Raw genomic sequence first — 21,863 nt, 5'->3', positions numbered from 1 at the left:
TGTTCAGTGTTTGTGTTAAGTATCTGTATCATTCAGTCTTTAGTCTACAACAGTTTTTGCCTTTAAGCAGAAAACCTGCAACAGCTGTTCCTTTTTTCACTGTTCTCTCACCTTTTTCTCTTCAGACATAACCAGCGTTCACTCGAGGTGAAGAAAGATTTGTTCCACAAGAACCGCTGCCATGTACGCTTCCCAGAGGTTTTCTCCAGCTTCCCCTACAAAGTTAATGTAACAGCCATCAATGCTTTGGGGAAAGCTTCTGCCACTAAAACTTTTGAAGAGTCCACTATAGGTAAAACATGCTCTGTGTTATGCTTTGTGGTTTCTGTTACATTCTCTTTTCCTGTTCCTTCACTCCGTTGCATCTTAAAGCACTCATGAAGTTGCGTGTGTTGACCAAATGTGACTCGAAATGAATTACAGGCTTTTTGCAGAAGCTACACAGAAAGGAAACAGTTGTGCTTTCTTATTAAGTTTTGCTCACAATTAGAGGGTTCCATTAAGCCCTGAATTCAAAGAGTTTAAATGAAACCCACACTGACATTTTGAAAATCTTACAAGTATTTGCTCCTAAACCGTTCCGCTCGCAACAAATTACCACTTTTTCATTAAAATCGTTATCCGCACATAGTTCAGGGACAAATGTAAAATGTTTTTCCCACAAAGATTGACGGGTATTTGGCAAAGGAAAAAACTAAAATGCCGAGTGTCAAGGCATCTCTTTGTGTGTGCCAACCGCCGAGCAATGTTAATGCATTTGTTTGCTCACAGATGACTGATTTCATTCATTTCTGGTTCCCTTTGGAGATTTGTTGCACACACAGCAATGCTTGGTGCCAGGAAGACATAGAAAATTGAAAATGCAATGGCCAAATAAATGTCACCCAGCTGATAGCAGAAGTGTACAGTTTTGTTTGGGGTTTTTTTGTTTGTTTTTTTAACCCACAGCATAGTCCATTAGCGAGAAACCCACTGACTGTGCATCCGTGCCATTACCAAAAGCAGCAGATAATAAACAATCGACCTCTGAACCTTTTCTGCAGCAAACAGTATTTAATTGAGGTTTGGACAGGATGTGATGGTCACAAATCAATGGTCTGGTTTCTCACTTTCCCTCAGCCAAAACACCAGCTGCCATATCAGCACATTTCTGATCTAAAAAAAAAACAAAAGAAGCCATAAATGTGCTTCAAGGTTGATTTTTTTTTTTTACTTTCAATTAATTAATTCATTATGTGGCGAGTAATTTCAAAATTAACTTTGAATTGTGAAGTTTTTCATCAGTTACTCTACCAAAGGCCACATAATAACAGCAGTACTCTTGAAATTCACAAGCAACTCTGACTGGAAAGCAGTGAAGAGGAGAAATTCATTTTAAAGAAGGAATGAGGAGTACTTTGATAGATAAGGGAACTGCTGCCAGCAGTCCTCAGCTCTATTGCATTGCTTAGGGTGATATGGGTGTGCATGGTGCATAAACACACACAGACACCAATGGGGCTGTGAGCGATTGTGCGGAGTGTCGGTTGAGAGGGTTAGGTATTGAAAATGAGAGACAGAGAGAGAGAGGAAAGAAAGAAAGTCTGTGTGTGTGTGTTGTTCGTGTGCGAGTGTGTGTGTGTGTGTGTGTGTGTGTGTGTGTGTGTGTGTGTGTGTGTGTGTGTGTGTGTGTGTGTGTGTACACATAAGTAACCAAATGAGGCAGTGACATGCTCTGCCAAGCCCCGGACACAGGACTCATGAAAATGCTAATGGTAGCCGGATTAGTGCTTTGGCTGAGGAAATATCCCTCAACTATCGGTAATAGCAAAATACCCCACTGCAAAATACCATTTAATTCTTCCTTCTCTTCATTTCCTGAAAAGTGTAACTTTGCATTTCTTTCCCACCTTTATTTCCTCCTGTTTTAATTCCTTCCTTCCTGTTATCGCTCCCTCTCTTTTGCTATTATCAAACAATCATTTTATTTCACTTTTTTTCTGCATTTTTCGTCCATGCTTCTGGTTGTTTTATTTTTTTTAAGCCTTAAAACATACTTAGTTGCTTACAGCTACATATAGCTAGGTGTTACATACTCTGGTCTGAATAAAGTAAAGTTTGCTTCTTTTGAACTGTAGATCTACACGCAATCACTCGCTTTTCCTCCTGGATAACTGATACAGCTGTCACTGATCCCAAAGAGAAGCGGTGGCTACAGAAACTTTCTGTCACTGACTCTAGAAAACAAGCCCAAACCTTTGCAAAGTTGCAAAGTTTGCAAAGTTGCTAGTTGAAAGGCCAAAACTTCTAACAAAGTATGTTTTGAAACTTAGCCCTCCTGTCTCTCCTCACCTCATCTGTTCTTCGTTCCTGCATTGTTAAAAGTCTTTCTTATGCCATTCTATGATGTAAGTCACATTCATTTTCAGGGACAACGAGGCAGATCGTAAATAAATAAAACAATTTCATGCTTCCTGGTTCACTTCTGAATTCTGAGCGGGAGTAAGACGGTTCTCAACTGTCCTTGTTCATCCGACCAAAGCTGGGGCGGAATTAGATGAGATGAGATGTGTGTGCTTGCGTGTGTGTCCCTACATGTGCGTGCTGTGGGTGAAGTTACAAAGAGAACCCTCAAGGAAGCTCCACACTCATCAAATGATAACTTAAAGCTTTCTAGTGCCAAGATGATCAAACGCTAACTGATCTTGCCGAGCTTTAAAGGCTTCTACAGTTAAAGTATTTTCACTTACAACAAAGAGCTTTTTTTTGCTGGCAGTTCTGACAGCAGCCCACCTGAGCACCCGCTGTCATTCAGCTTTACTACATTACTCATCCAATGAGATGAAAGACAATATGTTGTAACCTAATTCCACCAGGTCAGAGTAGCTGCAGTAACTGAAATCATTGAAATTATTTGTTACTTGTGTCATGCTTTGAATTGTTTCTTAGAAGAGAGGTCTTCATTCGGGTGTATTAACTTGGGATAGTCTGTGGGGGCTACAATAGTCAGCCAGAAGTAACCAGTCAAAGTATATTTTTAATGTGTCTCTGCTGTTTCACCAAATGCTGAAGGTGCTCTTTCGGCCTGAGCTCTAGTGACTTATTTTAAAGTTCAATAAATCAGTTTGAGATGCAGTCATGAAAGGATGGTTATCAAAAATACTCAGCAAAGTAATCCTCACACTATTACACCTGGAGGCAGCATGGATACCTGTTTTCATGTTTATACCAAATTATGAGCCTACCGTCAGGATTCAGCAACAGAGATCGAGTCTCATCAGACCGGGATTTTTACTTTTTTTCCCAATCTTCTGTTTTCCAGTTTTGTAGACTCAGTTTCCTGTTCTTAGCTGACAGGAGTGGCATCCCCTTCAGGGTCTGACACATTGTACGTTCAGAGAAACCCTTCTGTTTCCTTGGTTGTAACAAGTGGTTATTTCATTTACTGTTTCCTTCGAACTAGTCTGGCTGTTTTCCTCAGACATCAACAAGACATTTTTGCCCAGAGAACTGTTGGACACTGGCTATTTTCTGTTTTTTGGACCATTGTCTGTAAACCCTACAGATGGTTGTGTGGGAAAATCCCAGTAGATCAGCAGTTTCAGAAATACTGGACCATCTGGTACCAACAACCATGCCATGTTCAAAATTATTCTTTACCTCAAAGCTGCGAAGAAGAATTTTAGAATTTTGTAAAATTCCTCTTGGAAGAAAAAAAAAAAGATACCAGCTTTAGTAATAAGATCTCGCATTGTATAACTTAAAAAAATAACACAAAATGAAACTTCAAACTTTGTGTAACTTAAACAAATTAAAACCACAGTCGTGCAAAGATTAGTCCTTAAATTTAGCCAACAGAATTGCTTGTGCTTTGGCTTTTGACTCTCTTTCGCGCGTGCAATCTGTCCATTCACAAATTCAAAAACAGGCTACTTTCAGAAACGAGATTTTGATTTGGGACTTCATTACAAAAACTCTCAACTGTCATTACACCTTAGACAAGATTCAATGATCAATGTGCAAGATAACACTGCAGATCAATTTTCCTATTTGTGCAAGTGCACTGCTAGACGATGTCATCCAGCACATCAGTGAATTGATGTCCAGATTTTGTTCTTTCTGAAAAGCCTATTTATTTGAAGAAAAAAAACAGGCTACACCATTAGGTAGAGGGAATAGACACATGGCAGTCGTGTTAGAAACAGTAAATCAGAGCATTTCAGAGAAAACGAAAAATACATGCATGTATAAATAAATGCACAGCACTCTTTTGCAGAATTTACCCTTTTTATGTTTAAAGAGACCACATGTTGAAGCTATATATCAGATACATTTTCCACCATTTTTAAAAGAAAAAAATTAGTTTGTCTCTCGTCTGTGAAAGATTAGATTTTTATGTTACAGTACATCGACAAAGGGGAAAATAAGGGACTGCAGTTACTGTGCAATATGAGACTGAGGATAGAGGGCCAGTAATCTGGACACAAATGAAAGAACAAAGCTAAAGCTGGAATGACAGGCGTTTTTAGGCCAGGCAAGAACATATCGAACAACGGGATGTCAAAAAAATTGAAACCCTGTGATCACATTTTTTGTCTTTCTTTTTGTTTATGTTTCTATAGCTTGTTAAATCACATGGTTGATTTTATCTTCAAACTAATTCTGGGCATATAGCTGACAATATTTTTTTCCTGGTATTTGCATTGCACAAATTTAAATCTGCATTTGCATCGGTCAGTAATGTCCAAACACTTCTTGTCTCGGTAAATTTCACACCCTTCTTTTAAGTGTAAATCCTCTCTTTCTTTTATCTCTCATATAAAAAAAGCACTCCTTTGTCACGCCCCAGCTGCTATCGCAGAGGTCATCAAGTGAAGGATGTGTTCATTACTCATGCAACACAAAGCTACTAGTATATGTTTCAGGTGTTTAAAAACCTAAGGGACGCCCCACCCAGACATATTTCTCGCTGTTTTGTTCTGTGCTTGCACATGTTTTTCCTCTGTTAGGTGCTGTTGAACAAAGAAAATTTATTCTCTCTGGTCTCTGCTGGCTTTACATTGCTCTTGCTCTGCCAGCATGCAATTTTCTTTTTCTTTTCTTTGTGTGCTTCCCTAGTTTTTTCGGGATTTTTAAAATTTACTTGAAAGTCAAAAAGAGATTGTTAACATCTCTTTCTCGAGTGAGAAAGCAGTCTTGTTTGTATGTGCCAACAGCCATCTTTCGTATTTTCAATCATTAATTATGTGCTGCCTGTTTATGAGTCTTCATAAGTATGCATTACCTTTTTATCCACATTGCTTTCATCCACTGCTGCCATCAGTATGTTATCAGACATTGAGATTATTACTGTGGTTTTCCATTTGCTTGTGTAATGCTATGTTTGCATCTAGATGGGAAAGGGTTTCATGTAGCTTAAGTGGCAGGCCGGTGTGTTCCCTTGTGGGAGTGATCTAACAAAGACTGGGTCATTCAATATCATCTGAAAAGCTTTCAATTGAATTCTCTCAATCTCTCTGTCTTGGTGTGTTCCTCAGTGGACAGGTATTCAGACACACATGCCTTTTCATTGGGGAGTGATGGCTTCTCATCTTCTGTCTTGCCACAGATACCTCAGACACTTTTTTCAGCTAAAGCTTTTTATTTCAGTTCAGCCTTATTTAAAGTCTTTCTTGCATTAGAATACATTGCGACCTTAAGCATGTACTAATAATAATGGTAGTAGCAATATTAAATAGATCCCTTCTATCATGTCAAGACTTGCAAGATATAATAAAAAAATAATAAAAATTCTAAATCATGTTTCAGAGGCTGGACGATCCTAAATAGTGAATGTATTCTGTCTTCAATTCAACAGGTGCTTCTGTTACACCACCCCTGCCTGTCTTTTCCCCTTCCTGCATGTTTCAAAGCTCTCACTTTTCATTGCAAGTTTTTATTTGTGCAGATATTTGCTGGACAAATAGTGTTGCAGGTCTTTGGTGAAAGTTCATATTTGTTGTTCTCTAAATTGACATTTCACCAATTAACCTTGAGAGTGCAGCCAATTGCTGCTGACCACTGCTAGACTTGAAACTATGAAAATTGTTGTTATTCTTCTAAAGTAAAAAAGAACAAAAAAGTGTGCAATGATATAAATAAGTATCATTAAAGTAACAAGTTAATGCCTTAACTCCACCTTTATGACACAATTTAGTGCTATATAAAACATTATGCAACTGTCTGAGTGACCTTAATATTCCCCTTTAACTAACTGTTTATACCCACTTTACAGTAAAGCCAGACCCCCCGGAACGTGTGACAGCGACCCCGATCCGCTTCAACCCTCGGAGACTGGAGGTATCCTGGCACAGCCCCGCCACGTGGCCTGACATAGATAACTTCCCTTTAAAGTACTTCCTTCGATACCGGCCGCTCATCCGAGAGCAGTGGCAGCATGTGAGTACCTTTTACACTAGTGCTCACAAAGGCCCCCCCTCCCCCAAAACATGGTGCGATGAGAAATATGATGTGACGTGTTGCTATGCCATTATGAAAAAGGTTTTATCCAGTGGAGCAGAGAAAATTAGCTTTATTAGTTAGTGCAAAGTAGAAAAGTTTTGTTTTTCTTTTCTTTTTCAGGAAAATTTTAACTTACAAGTGGAATATCTGGCACAAGCCAAAAACAAGAAAGAGGTTATAAATGGTCAGAACAGTTTGCTCAAACACTGTTTTCTTAGTGTCTGCAAGTCAACACTAGGATAGAAGTTAATTATTAATTATTGGTGCTCTAAAGAAAAAGGGTCTCAGATAGCGCAGCCAGAGTTTGAAGTTATCACAAAAAATAATCTTTTAAATGGAAACGGCATACTGCTTTTTTTCTTAAAGCGCTAGGAAGTATCGTTTCACGTTATAATCTTATTTTTCCAAGAAATGCTTACTTATCTGGCACTTTTATTGAAACACGGGGATAAGCCTCTTTTTTTCTTCTACATTTGATCAATAGTATTTCCCAAGGTAAATTGAACATAGAAATTGTTTGTTTTTTTTAAAAAATCCCTGTCAAGAGATGCCTCTGAGAACAATTACTGAATATTACGAAAAATTGGAGTTTGATCCCTGGTCAGACAGACACAATTGCTCGGCTGCTTTGGTGTATGTTACTTAATCTGAGTATTTTTTTTGTGGGTTCAATTCCCTGAGGGCTTCATACAGTAAAAGCATATGTGTCCACTATAGGATTCCTGGGATAAAAGCTCTGTCTACCAAGGTCTAATATTACAGGGTTATTAACATGTCAATGGTTTGCTAAGGTGTTGTTCCAAGAGCTTGAGTTACAGAGCCTGGCTTGGAATCACATGGACACACTAACACACACAAATTATAAACCAATACCTTTTTTTCTCTTACTTCATTCATCTTGTCTGTCCTTCAACACCTTCTTGTGTCACTGTCTTTGTATTTCACTCCACCACCCTCACCCCCAGTTTCTTTGTTTTACTACTTTTCCTCTCAGCTTTCTTTGGTTTGAACTGCGGAAAAGTTCGTCTGATGGTACTTCTTTGTTTCTTACTTATTCTACACTTCAAATAAGAAGAGTTTTGGCAAGGTTGTAGTTCTGTACAGCAAACCTTAAAGCATTTTGGTGTCGAGTTATTTCGTGATAGTGATTTAGGTCTATTCACCCTCCAAGCAGGCCATCATGAGCTTTACAAGAAAGGGGAAAACAACTGCAAAGCTGAACCGAAGACATCAACAAAAAATCCAGGCATCCTTTATTACAGTTTTTCTCGATTGCTAAAACACATTTCTTGAAACTACGCCTCATATCCTCACAACAGTAAACACAAATCCATAACATCTCACTCAATTTCCCAAACATCCTATTTCCAGGTCAAAATGAAGCTCTACACCCAAAACTATTCACTCCTGCTGAAAAACCAAACTTGGCCCTCAGACATCAAACACAAGCCCTCAAAAACACACACACTACAACAGAGTTTTGCACACTGGTACAATTAATTCAAAACAATAGTTCCAAAACAAATAGGTTGCTTATGGTTCTCCCCTTCAAAACCCTTGTCACATGATAAACACAAAAGACGCAACCAATGTATGTACAGTGGCACATTGTCATTCATGTACTATACAGTACAACACACACCAGAAACATTATCCCACCTCAGCATCTTGTCTTTGGTCTGGGTCAGGCCAGAGAATCTCATCCACATCACAGGCTATATTGGCCCCAGCCAGGCAGCGGGGGTAAAATCCTCTTGCATGCCTGATCCACCCCTGGCATGCATCTACTGATATGTCTAGGCAGGCCTCTTCCATGGCCTGAAGGAGGTGAACACGGACATAAGGTTCTCGGTCATACACTTTCCACCGCCATACCGAAAATAACTCCTCTATCGGGTTTAGAAAGGGAGAGTATGCAGGCAGAAAGATATTAGAAAACCTTGGGTAAACCAGTCACGAACCAGAGCAGCGCGATGGAAGCTGACGTTATCCCACACAACAACGTAGTGAGGCTGCTCTGGCTGTGCTGGTTCCCTGTAGTCCAGCTGGAACATATGTTGTCTTAAACCATCAAGAAAAGCAAGGAGAAGCATAGTGTTATAGGGTCCTAGTACGGCATGGCGGTGGAGTACCCCTCGTTGGCTGATGGCTGCGCACATAGTGACATTCCCCCCACGCTGACCAGGGACATTTACAATAGCCCGATGGCCAATTATGTTCCTCCCCCTTTTCCTTCTTTTGGTCAGGTTAAAACCTGCCTCATCCACAAAGATTATTTCATGGGGAACAGGCCGTCCTTCAATCTCAAAGATTCTCTGCAAAACACATAACACAGTAGAGTCAATCGGTACCCTGAACCACAGTTCAAGAGTGCTGAAATGGCAGCATAAACTGCCATGCTGTGATGGTACACAATACTTTATACAGTATCAAAACTCATACCTGAACATATTCCACACGTTGGTTTTTCACTCTGTCAGAGTTTCGTTCGAAAGGGACTCGGTATGCCTGTTTCATCCGGAATTGATTCTTTCGGAGGATGCGGTCAATTGTGGAGAGGCTGATGGCATTTATGCCTCGAAAAAGATGATCATCCTCAATCACTCTCCTTAATCTCTTGCAGGCGGATTACATTATTTGCAATTACCATGTTTACAAGTTCCCTCTCTTGCTCCTCCGACAAAAGCCTTAACCTGCCTCCACCAGGTGGTCGTCTCTGTGTCCTACAAAAATAGAAGCACTCATTACTGTAACTGTCACACATTCATTTTACAGGCAAATAATGGAAACATACTGAAACTCAAGACACATAAGTTCAGTAACTTAAACGTTACTGTACAAAGCAGTCTTACTGCAAGTACACCTACCTGTTTTCCTCCCTGAAGGTTCTGATGATGGAGGCAACAGTGAAGCGACTCAAATTTGGTTGTACTCGTTGCCCAGCCTCCCTCATAGTCATCCCATGGACAAGGACATGGTCAACTAAAGTGGCTCGAATTTCATCCGAGACTGACTGTCTTCGTGCCCTTGCTCTTCCCCTTCCTTGTCGCTGTCGTTCTCCACCTCCACCTCCTTCACCACGTCCTCCTCCTCCTCCACCTCTCCCTCCTCCTCCACCACCTTCCTGTTGTCCTAGACCACCTCCTCCTCCTCTTCCACCACACCCTCCTCTTTCACCATGTCCTCTTCCTCCACCACGTCCTCCTCCTTCACCACACCCTCCTCTTTCACCATGTCCTCTTCCTCCACCACGTCCTCCTCCTTCACCACGTCCTCCTCCTTCACCACGTCCTCTTTCTCCACCACGTCCTCTTCCTTTGCATCTCTTTGGATCCATTGTTTCAAACCTGAATGAGCTGACTTTGGCCCTTTTATCTATCCATCGCAGGTTCTGATTGGTGTGTGCTAAATTTTGACTCCTAGTGTTTCCACCTGGTTAATTGTGTGCTAATTGAGCTCAAGCTATGCTGACTTAAGTTAACATTATTGAATGCTAGTGCTTTCTAAATGACTACATGGTGTAAGCACTGTAAAATGTAGGGATTTGTGTGTAGAGTTTTGCAGTAACAGTTCACCAAATTTGAGTCGTGTCAAAGCAGGGAATAGTGTTTATAGTTCAGGGAAATGGGTGTGCTTTTTGAACAATAGCGTTACGGTTTTGAAATTTTAGTTTAGAGGCCTGGTTATAGTGTTTAAGCAATCGAGAAAAACTGTAAACCCTCCTCCTGATAAGCTGGCTTTAAGACCCTTCACAGCAATGAACTGAAAGTCTAAATAATTGCTCAGCTGAAAATTAATTAGAGCAAATGGTTTAATGTTTCGAATGAGTCATGAAGTACAAGAATTGCCAAGTCCCTGCTTCTCAAGTGTGGGGATTTGTTCAGTTTTGTATAATTGACTGCCAAATTGCTTTTAGGTTTTAGGTAACATAATAGGTATTTGGTTTTAAAGAACAGAATGGGAACAGCCAGCAGAACCAAGTTCACTTAGTTATTACCACATCTCTCACATCCTTACAAACACAAAGAAGCGATATCAGAAATGATATATAATCTCTTTGTGTTACATCTTTCTACAAATCTTCCGTGACACAGTCACACATATGAATGGCAAAGTGCTATTTTATAAACACGTTGACATTCAGTCACTTCCTGCCTCTCTGTAGTTATAATAAAGCCTCAGATCTTTGTGGTTCCAGCTGATGATTAAATCTGACACACACACTCAAAGTTTTTCTTCTCCCCCTTGCTGCTAATCAATCAATATGTGAACCGACGCGTGACCTGAAAGTTGGGAAACCTTAAGTCAATATTTGGATTTGGTAAGGAGACATAATTTGGAAATTGCATAAATAGAGTCGATGACAGCTGAAAACTCCAAGGTTTTCCGTTTTTGCGGCATTCTTTGATGAATGTTATTGTGGTCACGGTTTTTATTTTTGCAGCCGTTAGTGTGGTTTTCTGAAGGGGAAATTCCGACACCATCACCTCTGGACTTGTGAGCACTTTATAGTTGTGCTTCTGGCTCCCTTTGTTAACAGTCGGTTAACCGTGTTGGCACTGTTCTCAATCACACAGAAAGTGTGTGCTGAATTTGTATTTGTATGAGTTGCCTAATTTCTCCACTAACTTTTACGATTATGCCACTTCATTGAAAAGGTTGAGTGGCAACTAGCAGACAGCCTTGTCATGTTAGAGTACCATTTATTATTAGAGATGTTATAAATGTAATACATTTGTCTAAACCTCGACATAACCTTCTACATTTACACTTTTTTGCAATTGTAATACGCTGGTATTGAGCTTATTGACACTGGTTTGAGTAAAAACACACCCAGAGTAGGTTGATTGAAGAACGAATGACACAGCAACCAAAATTGCAGCTTCAGTTGCAAATATTTTGGCTTCTTGATTACTTCCACACCGTCTTGTTTGAAGAACAGTAAATAGGGCAGACAAAGCTTCTTTCAGATAATTTTGAATGCCACTATACAAGTGAACCTACTACTTCTCCTGCCGCTCCCTTATGCGCAAGGGGTCGCCACAGCAGATGGATGACTTGGCACAGCCCTCCCAGGGATTTGTGTCTCTTGTGTCTCTTTCCAAACTTGAACCAGGGATCTTTCATGTGTTAGACCACATTATTAGACCACATCGTTGCAGAAATTTAAAATACACTGAATCAAGAACTGTACTACTATAAAAAAAAAAAAGAAGTTTATTTTAGAAAACCCAGCTTTTGGCTTGCTACTGCCCTTGTTGAGGATGGGTTTAATGACTATCTATGGTAGTGCACTGTAGCAGCAGATATTTGGATTTAGAACTATCAAGCTGTGACATAAATCAGTAATTGAAGTTTAATGAGGCTGCCAAAATAAAACGCACTATTTACTGCCCCCCATATATACTTGATTGATTTTAGTATCAGAGGTTTAATACAACTTGAAGTGCTTAGTGTTGCTTAGGAATTCTCCTTTAATGTGGTCGGACAGCAGAGCTGGGTGCGAATGGCTTTCACATGTTATATTTTGAAATGTGTTTTCAGTCAGAAATGAAAGCGGTCATGTGATCAGACTGATCCTCAGAAGAAACCATCCATCGTGCTGAAGAATGAGGGGATGACTGGGACAGATAGGTAGAGTGATGGAAAGTCAGATGGGTGGAGGCAAATGAGGAAAAGTTTTGAAGTAGAGATGAATGGAGTGCGTTAGAGAAGGAGATTGGGCGTTAATGGACAGCAGATGCTCATAGATACAGTAAAACGAGACACATAAATGAGATAGACATGCATAGATACACAGATGCATTTGAACTCGAGTCCAAGACAAGGGGGACAGAAATATAATACAAAGTCCACATTTGAAAAGATGTAAGGTGAAATTGAGCGCATAAGACTGAAACCATATTAGTTGATTATGAAAAGTGACAGAAGAATGGATGGTTAGGGAGAGAGGTATGGAGAGAAAAAGAGAAATTGCTGTATGGAGAGCAGTGTGACAGATAAATGGATGAAAGTTGGAGAGACGTAAAGAAAAAGGGAGCACAAGAGGCTGCTTTGAAAGTGAAGTTTTATAGGCTATTGGTTACCTGGTGTTTGAAGTTTAAGGGAGGTAGATGAATGGTTCATTGGGGGGGGATGAGAAAATATATCTGAAACATTTTAAGCCTTAAACTAGTGGAGTGAATGGAGAAAAAGGGAGGGGGAAAAGCTTTAGACTTAGCAGAAACAAGCCCATTGGGGAATTGAATTGTACATATATTTTTTTAACCTTTAAGTAGGTGTGCCAGACATAAAAACAGCTACAAAAACACTAAAAACCAACAGAATGGTGCTCTTATTGAGCTAGTGGTGGTTTGTAAATGGATGTAGTGCAAAGTAAAGTGCAGCATTAACAGTGAAGCCCCCCCACCACCTAAATGTTATTTCTCTTAGATAGCTGAACTTCATGGCATGGAATAATTTACTGCTTTGCTGGATTTCGAAATGGGAACGCTTTTTAAATGTTTATTTTTCTGTGCCTGCCAAACAACTGATTTGTGTAAAATTACAACTAGTTTAGGAGTCTTGGTACTGAGCTTTTTTCAGATCATGAAGCTGCTATTACACATTTGAAACAGTGCACAGTCATTTAAAAAAGAACGTTTTTGTAGTCCTGTGAAACCCTAAATACAGCCTAACTGCTTCCATAGGAATTAGTAGGGCAAGCAGCATCCAAGTGATGCAAATTAAATGCCCTCAATCATCAGTGACCCCCTCTTTCACGAGCACGAGTTTGAAGGATTGCTACATCCTAAAGTCAGACTGTGCAGTCCAACAGCTACATCTCCACTCAAGTCCACAGGCCTCAGTTAGCATGTGCAAATAGAAGAAAAAAACGCTAAAAAGTTGCAAAACACTGAAAAAGTATGAAGAAATTAAGACAAAGTGGAGCTGTTTGGCCACAAAGCATGGTGCCATGCTTGGTTAAAACCAAACACAACATATTAGTACAAACACTTCATACCAGTCAGACCTCAACCTGGCTGAAGTGCTGTAGCAGGACCTTAACAGAGCTGTATATAAATAAATGTGTTTATATGTGTGTGTATATATATAAATTCTATGAGCTACCTAACCATGAGATGTACTTAGTTTTTCACAGCATAGAGTAATGTGATTTGTAACACACACATATTGCCCCTAGGAACAAGTAAGTCACCGATATGTGATTCCCTTGTAGTTCAGTAAAAGCAAAAAAAAACCAAAAACATATTAATTATTGATCAGTAACTCGCTGTAAAACAATGTAGGATGATGTGCGTGAGCTGGCATCTTAGTTGTTGGCAGATAGCCACACTTCATACACATCATTATCACACCACTGTGTTATATCCCTAGATTCATCAGTGGTCATTTCACAACAAGGAATGCACATACTTGCTCCCAACCCTTTACTGACTCTTTGTCATCAACAGGTTTCAATTATTACAAATTAAGCAAGTGAGTGTTAAAAAAAAGGAGGATTTAATCCATGAAACTTCCTCTTCCCCTGTTCATAAAATTGAATTTCTTTCATTTAGTGTCAACTAAAAACACCTTAAATTCAGAGAATGACCGCAGCCACCGTTTCGCTTCACATTACGTCAGTACACTTTATCAAGAGCGAATTATCAAAATGAGAACAGAAACAACACATGAAAATGCATCTGTATATCTCTAAATGGTCGGTGAATTGTTTTGTTTCCCATGGCCTTGTGTGCATCGTTTCCTCACGCTCCCTTCAGACAGAGGTGAGCTCATACACTCACAGCAATTAAAGCAATGGACCAGTAACTGTGATAAGAACAATTTCAGATTGCTCAATATTCAGTTCATGGTATGAAACTGCATCTGCTGTGCTGTAATTGCCCTTTGGGGATGATGCTGAACTCCAGGCAAGTGAAAACACAGATATTTTCATGCAGACTCGGAAACACACACAGAGACAGATACGCAGATATGCAATTAAATGCTGGTATGCATATAAATCAATACTCACAAATATCACTGCACACATACATTCTTTTGCTTCATAATTACTAAGCCTACCATGCATACAAATGTCAAGAAATCTCTAGAACATGCATGTGTGTATATGCAAAAGCAGCAAACACATAAATTATTGCTTATATTGATAGACTAAGGTGGTTAGTATTGGCAATATGCTGAAATAACCTTTTGCATTTCTGCAAACACCATGTCCACCTACAAATACATACAGCATTCATACACCAGACATAGTGAAAAACAAGAACTGGACAAAAGATGAATAACCACCATGTTAAATACATAAATTCAGAGAAACTGATGGAATAAATGCAGCAGTCGAAGCAGAAAGAAAAGAGGCAGACCTATTTTTTTTCCTTCTTTAATCTTCATCTGCTTGAGCAAAACAGATTAGCCTTTCATTCATTTATTTATTCCACATGTGTGCTGCATCCTCTCTCCGCCATTCATTCTTCTCCCACCTCACATTTGGTCAAGCTTCTGTCTTTTTCCTTTCAGTTTTTATCCCTCCTTTCTTCTCCTTGCTCCTCCTAATTTTTTTTCCAGCTTACGTACCGTATTGTTCCCGTCTTGCCATCAGTCCTTTTCCACCTCTCTCCATCTGTTCATCCAATGTGTGTGTATGTTTGCCAAAAGTCTCTCTCATCTAGCAAGCACTTAGATGGATCAATAGTGAGGCACGAGTTGTATTTGTGTGTGCGTACGTTTTAGTTTTGATTTTGGAACATAAATCTGTTTACACAGTCATACGGTATTTCGGGAGGGGTCAAAAAGCAAGTCCTTGGTAATTTTAAGGTTGGAGTCTTGATTTAAGGTTTGGGTAGTGCTAGGCAAGAAGTAGTACGGTTAAGGATATGCTCTAAAGGATTTAATGTAATCTCTTTGGAAGTGATGGAAACATGAAGTCACAATTCACATGCACTGCTCATAGTGAGCGTATTTGATTTTTCTGTAAATTTTTTATGCATATGGTGCGTAACTAGAGTATTGTATTTTCATGAATAACATTATCATGGCAAAGAAAAAGCAGAGATTGGCACTGAATAAGAACTTACTGATGTGCACATCATGAAAGCGAAAAAGTGCTTCTGAACTTTCTCCATCTTCTCTTTATTTCCACCGTTTCTCTTTTTATGTCCAAATTTCCACCTTTGTGTTTACTTTTCACCTTTCCCTCCCACTCTACCATTAGTTTCTATTTCCAGCTTCCACAATCTCTTTTTTTCCCCCTTTCACCCGCTCGTTCATCGACATATGCACCCTTCCACCCATGCATTAAGCCACCTGTCTAACCATCCGTCCCTCAAGCCATCTATTTGTATCTATAGGTGCACATGATAAATGTGTAGACCTTGTTTGGGAAAAACATCCCATCTAAAGGACACTGCCACAGACAGATCATTTATCAAACCCCATCATCCTAACACTCAAGCACATAGACACACAAACTGCACGTTCAGTGCCATCACATATAAAAGTCACCATCATTAGGCTGTGCTGTCAAAATACATTACAGCTGGATCAAAACCTTTACATATACTCAAAAACATTTTGCACAGGGAGACAGAGAGAGTGGCATGGTCTTACACTGTGCAAACTCTTAGCATTTTATTAATATGAACTTTTTTTTTATTATTTAATAATTGAATATGACAGTTACATATATTCCCCACAAGAGAAGCCTAAAGATTCTCTAAAGGGGGGAGGGGGGGGGGGGGGGGGGTTAACAAGTTAAAAGAGGGCATATGAGTCATCCAAGAGAGAGGTCTTATCTTGTGTCTCTTTCCAAGATTGCAGTTGCAATATTTCAGCATTTTCTATTTGTAGTCCTTTAGATGTCTTACTGTGTAAGGGTGAAATGAAGATGAATGGGGCCACTGCCCTCTCTCTGCCTCTATTGATTTCTATATCACTGTGTCAGTCTGGCCTGTCACACACATATCTATCTGCTCTGACTTAGCATGATGGGGGGGTCTTGCTTCTCATGGTCAATATAGTTCTAATTAAATGAACATGACAGACACCAAATGAAGTCAACAAAGCCGTGTTAAGGATTTGGAAAAAAATATATATACCTGCTGCTCTCAGTTCTCTCAAGTTCTCAGTCATGCTTCCCAGATTAGACTGAGTATAGAAAAACTGAAGACTGTGAGGTTTGTTTTACAAGGTGGGGCAACTCAGAGCACAGAGCGCCTGAAGATCGGGTAGCCTTGGCTCATTGACATGTTTCTCCTAAGCAGTTTTTTTGAAGTATGGTAAGGTTTACTGTCTTGCTAAGGGAGACTGCAGCCATTGAGGAGTGCCTTAACAATGCAGGTAATGCTTTATCAGCTGTGATTTTTATATGATAGTATGTTTCAAAATAACATCACACCATGTGGTTCTAATAAGAAAGTAGCCATTGTTGAGCAGCAGTTGAACAAAGCTCAGCATTAATACTTTGTTATCTTATAATTAATCATTTTAATCAGTCCTTGGTTCTTTCCCCCCTTTTAGAATTCACATTGTGAAACACTGCATCCTAATATAATTAATGCTATTTGTCATTTGTCTCATGGTTTTGATTATTTGAGAAATCAAAACATTATTTAATGGATGTCTGACTTCCCGTTCCGCACATGTCAAAGCAAAACATTCGAAGCTTTAAAAATAATTGTTTGGCGCAAATCTCACATCTAAATAACTCCTCTTCTGAGCTCATTCAGTTCATCCAATGACAAGTCTGTGTAAAACGGTAAAGCATGTCAGCTAATTCAAGGTTGAGGGTCCAATGCTTGGTTTTGCTCACCAGCATACTAAAATGGCCTAAGCAGGGAAACTTACCATGAATTCTCTGTATGAGTGGAGAAATATAACACTTACTGCAGAAGTGCTATGTAAATGCTGTTCATAATACGTGGACAATAACCCCTTTTTCCAATATAAGACCATGATTTTCCATTTACTGTCTTAATGTGTGTATAAGGTGTGACATGTCACAGCATCTACATAAGGATGTGTGCATCTTTAAAAAAGGGCAAGCTTTCATTTGATCAGCATTCAGAAAGGCAGGATTATGAGCTGATAAAGACATTCTGGAAATGTGACTTGAGCTTTTAAGAGTTTCTACAGTAGAGGAGTAGGAGAAAGATGAACTCTGATTTTAGGTTTTATGACATGTTCATGTTTCACATCCTTAACACGCTGGCAGATAGCATAAAACAGTGTTAATACAGAGCCAACTCCACCTCCTGTGTTGTTCAAATTACTGCACGCTTTTTAAGGGTGTAAGGTCTAGTCCGGGATTTTCGATTGGCTGGTGGGGGGGTTCCTTTTACAGTAATTGCTGCTATGGTGATTGGGGCTTCAAAGAGAGAAATACTGTCTGAGAAATTACCCCTGGACCTAGTGTTCGTGTCCGTGTGTATGTGTTCTCAAATGGGAGGAGAGTGCGGCGGAAAAATGGGAGCTGTCAGTCAACCTAATGAGACCAACCTTCTGAATGCACACACACACACATACACACAGAGCGCCATCGGGCCAGTGGAAGTGCCATATAATTGGGTTTCCTTTCCAGGACAAGAGACATGCTCACTGGATTAGATCTGACCACCGACGCCAATTCCCTCCATGTCTCCTTCTTTCTGCTTTTTCTTCTCTCTTTTGCATCCTCTTTTCTCAGCCTCTTCATTTTTTCCCCTGGTTTTTCTGTCTGGTATTTCTCCTTTCTCCTTACTGGTCAGCATGTCTTATTGTCCTTTCCAGGTCAGCCTACAACCTGTAGCTTTATCATGAATGGCCTTGCAGATAATGTGTACAACAAAATATGATATCTTAGCATGCATTATCACAATCATACAAGTTACCATTACAACTGTATTATTATACAAAGCCCGCCATGATCACTGCAGTCCTTTGGAGTTCCTCTGTTTCTTTTTATTTCCACTTCCACTTCACAATGAATTTGTACCTGTGCACGTTAAGATGAGAGTAACCTCTATTGATTCTACATGGAAAGTATTGTTTGTAGTTTTTCAACACTGAACAAAGTACTAGACAAGACAAGAGCAATGTGGGGCAAAACAATTAAAGAGAACACAAGAAAAATGAGGCATGAAACAAAATAAATGAGATGGGCAGAGAAGAGGAAAAGCAAAGGGTCACTTACTTTCCTTGTAGTTTCTTAAGCAATCCCTAAGGAATGTTCACAGCTCGTCTCTCTGCCTCTCCCATTGTCTGGGGTTTTGTAGAAGTTTATTGTGTGTGTCTTTGTGCATATGTTATAACAGACTGAGAGTGACACAGTATTTACAAGCTGCTGTGAATAAAGTTAGAACAAAGAAGCAGAAAATATAGAGTGCATAATATATTAGTGTTAATTTCTGTCTTTACTACTAATGTAAAGTTTGTCATGCATTCCAGTTTTATAGAATGACAAGAAATTAGATGTGTACTTTATTGATCCTTACACAATACAGTCTATCAGGTTAAGTTTATCACAAGATTATTGCTCAGCAGTAATAATGTTGTATTATTTGGTTACTAGAGTAACCTGGGACCAAACTAAACAGAAGCTCCAATACCAGCACATTTGTCTAAGACAGAGTCCCCTGACCTTTTTTTAAAACATGACCACCACACCAGGCATTCTCACAATTATCCATTTAGTTATTTGTAGACACCGCTGTCAGTGTGATACAGTACTTGAACAGTTTTTTTTTTTATTTCAGGATTTATTGTCTAATGCTTAAATTATATTTTTGTTAGGAGAATATATTTTTCTTGTAAGAAGTTGTTACATTGTTGCAGACCCAGCTCATGTTAAATACAACTTGATTTAGCTTGTTAATGAATTAGTCAGTGTTGCTTAATCAGTTATCTACCTGTACCACTTTTATTTATGGTGCTTAACTAGCTTGCCACCTACCAGGCTCGTTAACTTGCTAGGCTGGTTAGTAAACTTATTTTGTGAAACGCAGGGTCAGTGTTAGCAGAAATCAAAAGTAACCACAGGGTAGTGCTCTCTCTTCCTTTGATCTTCACTGAGATATGTGGGTTATTTTGCTTTGCTTTGTTTTGGAGGAGTTTCTGCTGGGAAATGTCCTAAGAATGTAAATGCTGCTTCAAACACAGTTCATTCACTTTGAAACTTGCCAGTAACAATCAGTAGACACGACCCACCTTGGGAAGATGGCGTTAGCGGCAATTAAAGGTGAGGTTTGGTTACCGTTGTTTTCTTGTAACGTCAGCAAGTATCTTCAAACAGCCATGTTTGCATATGCTGTGTACAAACAAAAGACATATGTGTTTATTCATTAAACAAGAAACTGTAGTAATATTTTAGTAATTACCTCCAAAATAGTCCATTCTGTGGTTAGTCTATTATGGTTGAATTATTATCATATTATATCTCAGGGTTAGTGAATATTTACTCTGTCTTAATGAGACATGATTATGGCAAGATAAATATATATGTTTTTGGAGTGGCATTTTGTGTGCGTGTGTGTGTGTGTGTGTGTGTGTGTGTGTGTGTGTGTACCTGCTTGCCTGTCTGTCAGTGTGTAGAACTGCACATACAAATGTGTGGGCACACTTTTACATACAATTTAAATGAACACTAAACAATTTTAATGAGCGGTAAACAAGTCTGATGAACAGCTTTGAACAGCTCTATTTACAATAGATCAGCCCTGAAGACACATGTGAAACACATATCCCCACACACGCGCAAACACATGCACCCAAACACACACATACATACGTAAATTTACACTAACAACATTAAAACCACTGACAGGTGAGGTGAATCGCAATGTTTATCTCCTTACAAGGCAGTATTGTGCTGGGAAACCTTGGCTGCTGGCATGTGGATGTTATGGGACATGCACCAACACATAACAGACTTAACATACCCTCCAATGCGCCCCACTGCACAGCAAACAGTGGTCAAGTGTTCAAAGAGCACAATAAAGAGACTAATTTCTATGCATAAAGATTCACGAGGTACTTTGCATTGACCATTTATGGTTAAATGTGGCCATTTAAAGAGCCGATCCAGATATGCATATTTCCAGGTGGACTGCCATAAAAGGCAGTGTGTGCAAGTGTGTATGAAAAAATTGACTTTTTTTGTTCAAATAACTGTTAGTCTTTTCTGCTTGCGCACACTTTTAGTATGGATTATGCTCAGTTTTTTTAAGTAAGTCTGTAGGATCACAGAGACCTACATAGGTCCAGACAGGTGATTTTAATCAGTTTGGCTGATCACTGAACCTTCACCACCACATGGCACATCACACAGATTTGGTCTTGCAGTGTGAATGATCTGATAGTGTTTTTTGGCAGCAATAGCAAAAGCCCTTTCCAAAGTGAATCGCCTTGCATCTATCCTCAGCCCCTCCTCGCCACCTTCTTTTACTACGCGATATTAAGTGCTGCTTTCACTGCTCCCTGTTAGCCACTTGGCAACACAGCAACACATCCATCTCTCTGGAAATGTTTATTTGCAAGCTGTTTACTCCATTTACTCCTCCTCACATAGACATACGGTATATGTAGTTCATACACATGCTGATGTACGCATCCGTCGGTTCCGGTTCAGCCTCGCAAACACAAACAATAATGCAACAGACGTGTGCAGACATGACAATAAATACACGAATACAAAGAAACGCAAACACAATTGTACAAAGGCATATTTGCCTAAACTGGTGTATGTGTGTTTTCCAATATCGAATGTAAGCACCGACACACACACAGGAAAAATATAGAGAGATAGGGATAAAAAAATAAAAGCCCAACAACACATACACACATAGTCAAACAGATGTGAGCAGATTAACATAGACATCACTATTCAAACATACACATACAGATTGCAGTCACTAAGGAATGCTGATAGAAGCAATGGCTGGATATGCTGGTTGGACAACATCTAAACAATGGAAGTTTTAGCCTCAAAGCCAGCGCAGACGTCTTTTAACCGATCCATATGCACACACAATATACACTGCAGTCTAACCACACGCACATGCTCAAATGATGTTGTTATTGCATTCCACTAATGAAATTAAGCCTATAAATGTAGCGCTTGGTTAGGCAGATAAAGACTAAGCTTCCTTCCAAACAGAGAGCGAGGGTGCAAGAGCTGAAAAATACATTGCCTCAGTTCAAGGCAATGTGGAAAACAGAGGGGTCAACTTTACATAGAGCGTGAGCGATGAGAGACGGCTTACAGGAATAAAGAGAAAGCGGTGATGCTGGGGTTGTTTCAGTGGGTTATTTGTCAGATTGACTACAGGTTTTCATATCCTGGAGGAGTGGAGAAGTAAAGGGGAAACTCCAGGCTGAGGCCTGGCTATGACTGTTAGTGGGTGAAA

At 39.6% G+C, this 21,863-nt stretch overlaps 1 protein-coding gene across 1 annotated transcript in view; it reads left to right on the top strand.

Moving 5' to 3' along the window:
- The window catches only part of cntfr (ciliary neurotrophic factor receptor), a 230,162-nt gene that overhangs the window by 190,755 nt on the left and 17,544 nt on the right, over positions 1-21,863 (top strand). The window contains exons 6-7 of the mRNA XM_085463326.1: positions 126-292; positions 6,254-6,417. Of these exons, the coding sequence (XP_085319452.1) occupies positions 126-292; positions 6,254-6,417 (331 nt within the window). The remainder of the gene's footprint in view (positions 1-125; positions 293-6,253; positions 6,418-21,863) is intronic.

Source organism: Copadichromis virginalis, linkage group LG7, assembly GCF_057382275.1.
Source record: "Copadichromis virginalis isolate Kocher_CV1m ecotype Utaka linkage group LG7, C_Virginalis_male_GT1.1, whole genome shotgun sequence".
In the NCBI taxonomy this organism is placed as follows: Eukaryota; Metazoa; Chordata; class Actinopteri; order Cichliformes; family Cichlidae; genus Copadichromis; species Copadichromis virginalis.
The sequence above is the reverse complement of the archived record's forward strand: the minus strand, read 5'-3'. Positions and strand labels throughout refer to the sequence as shown.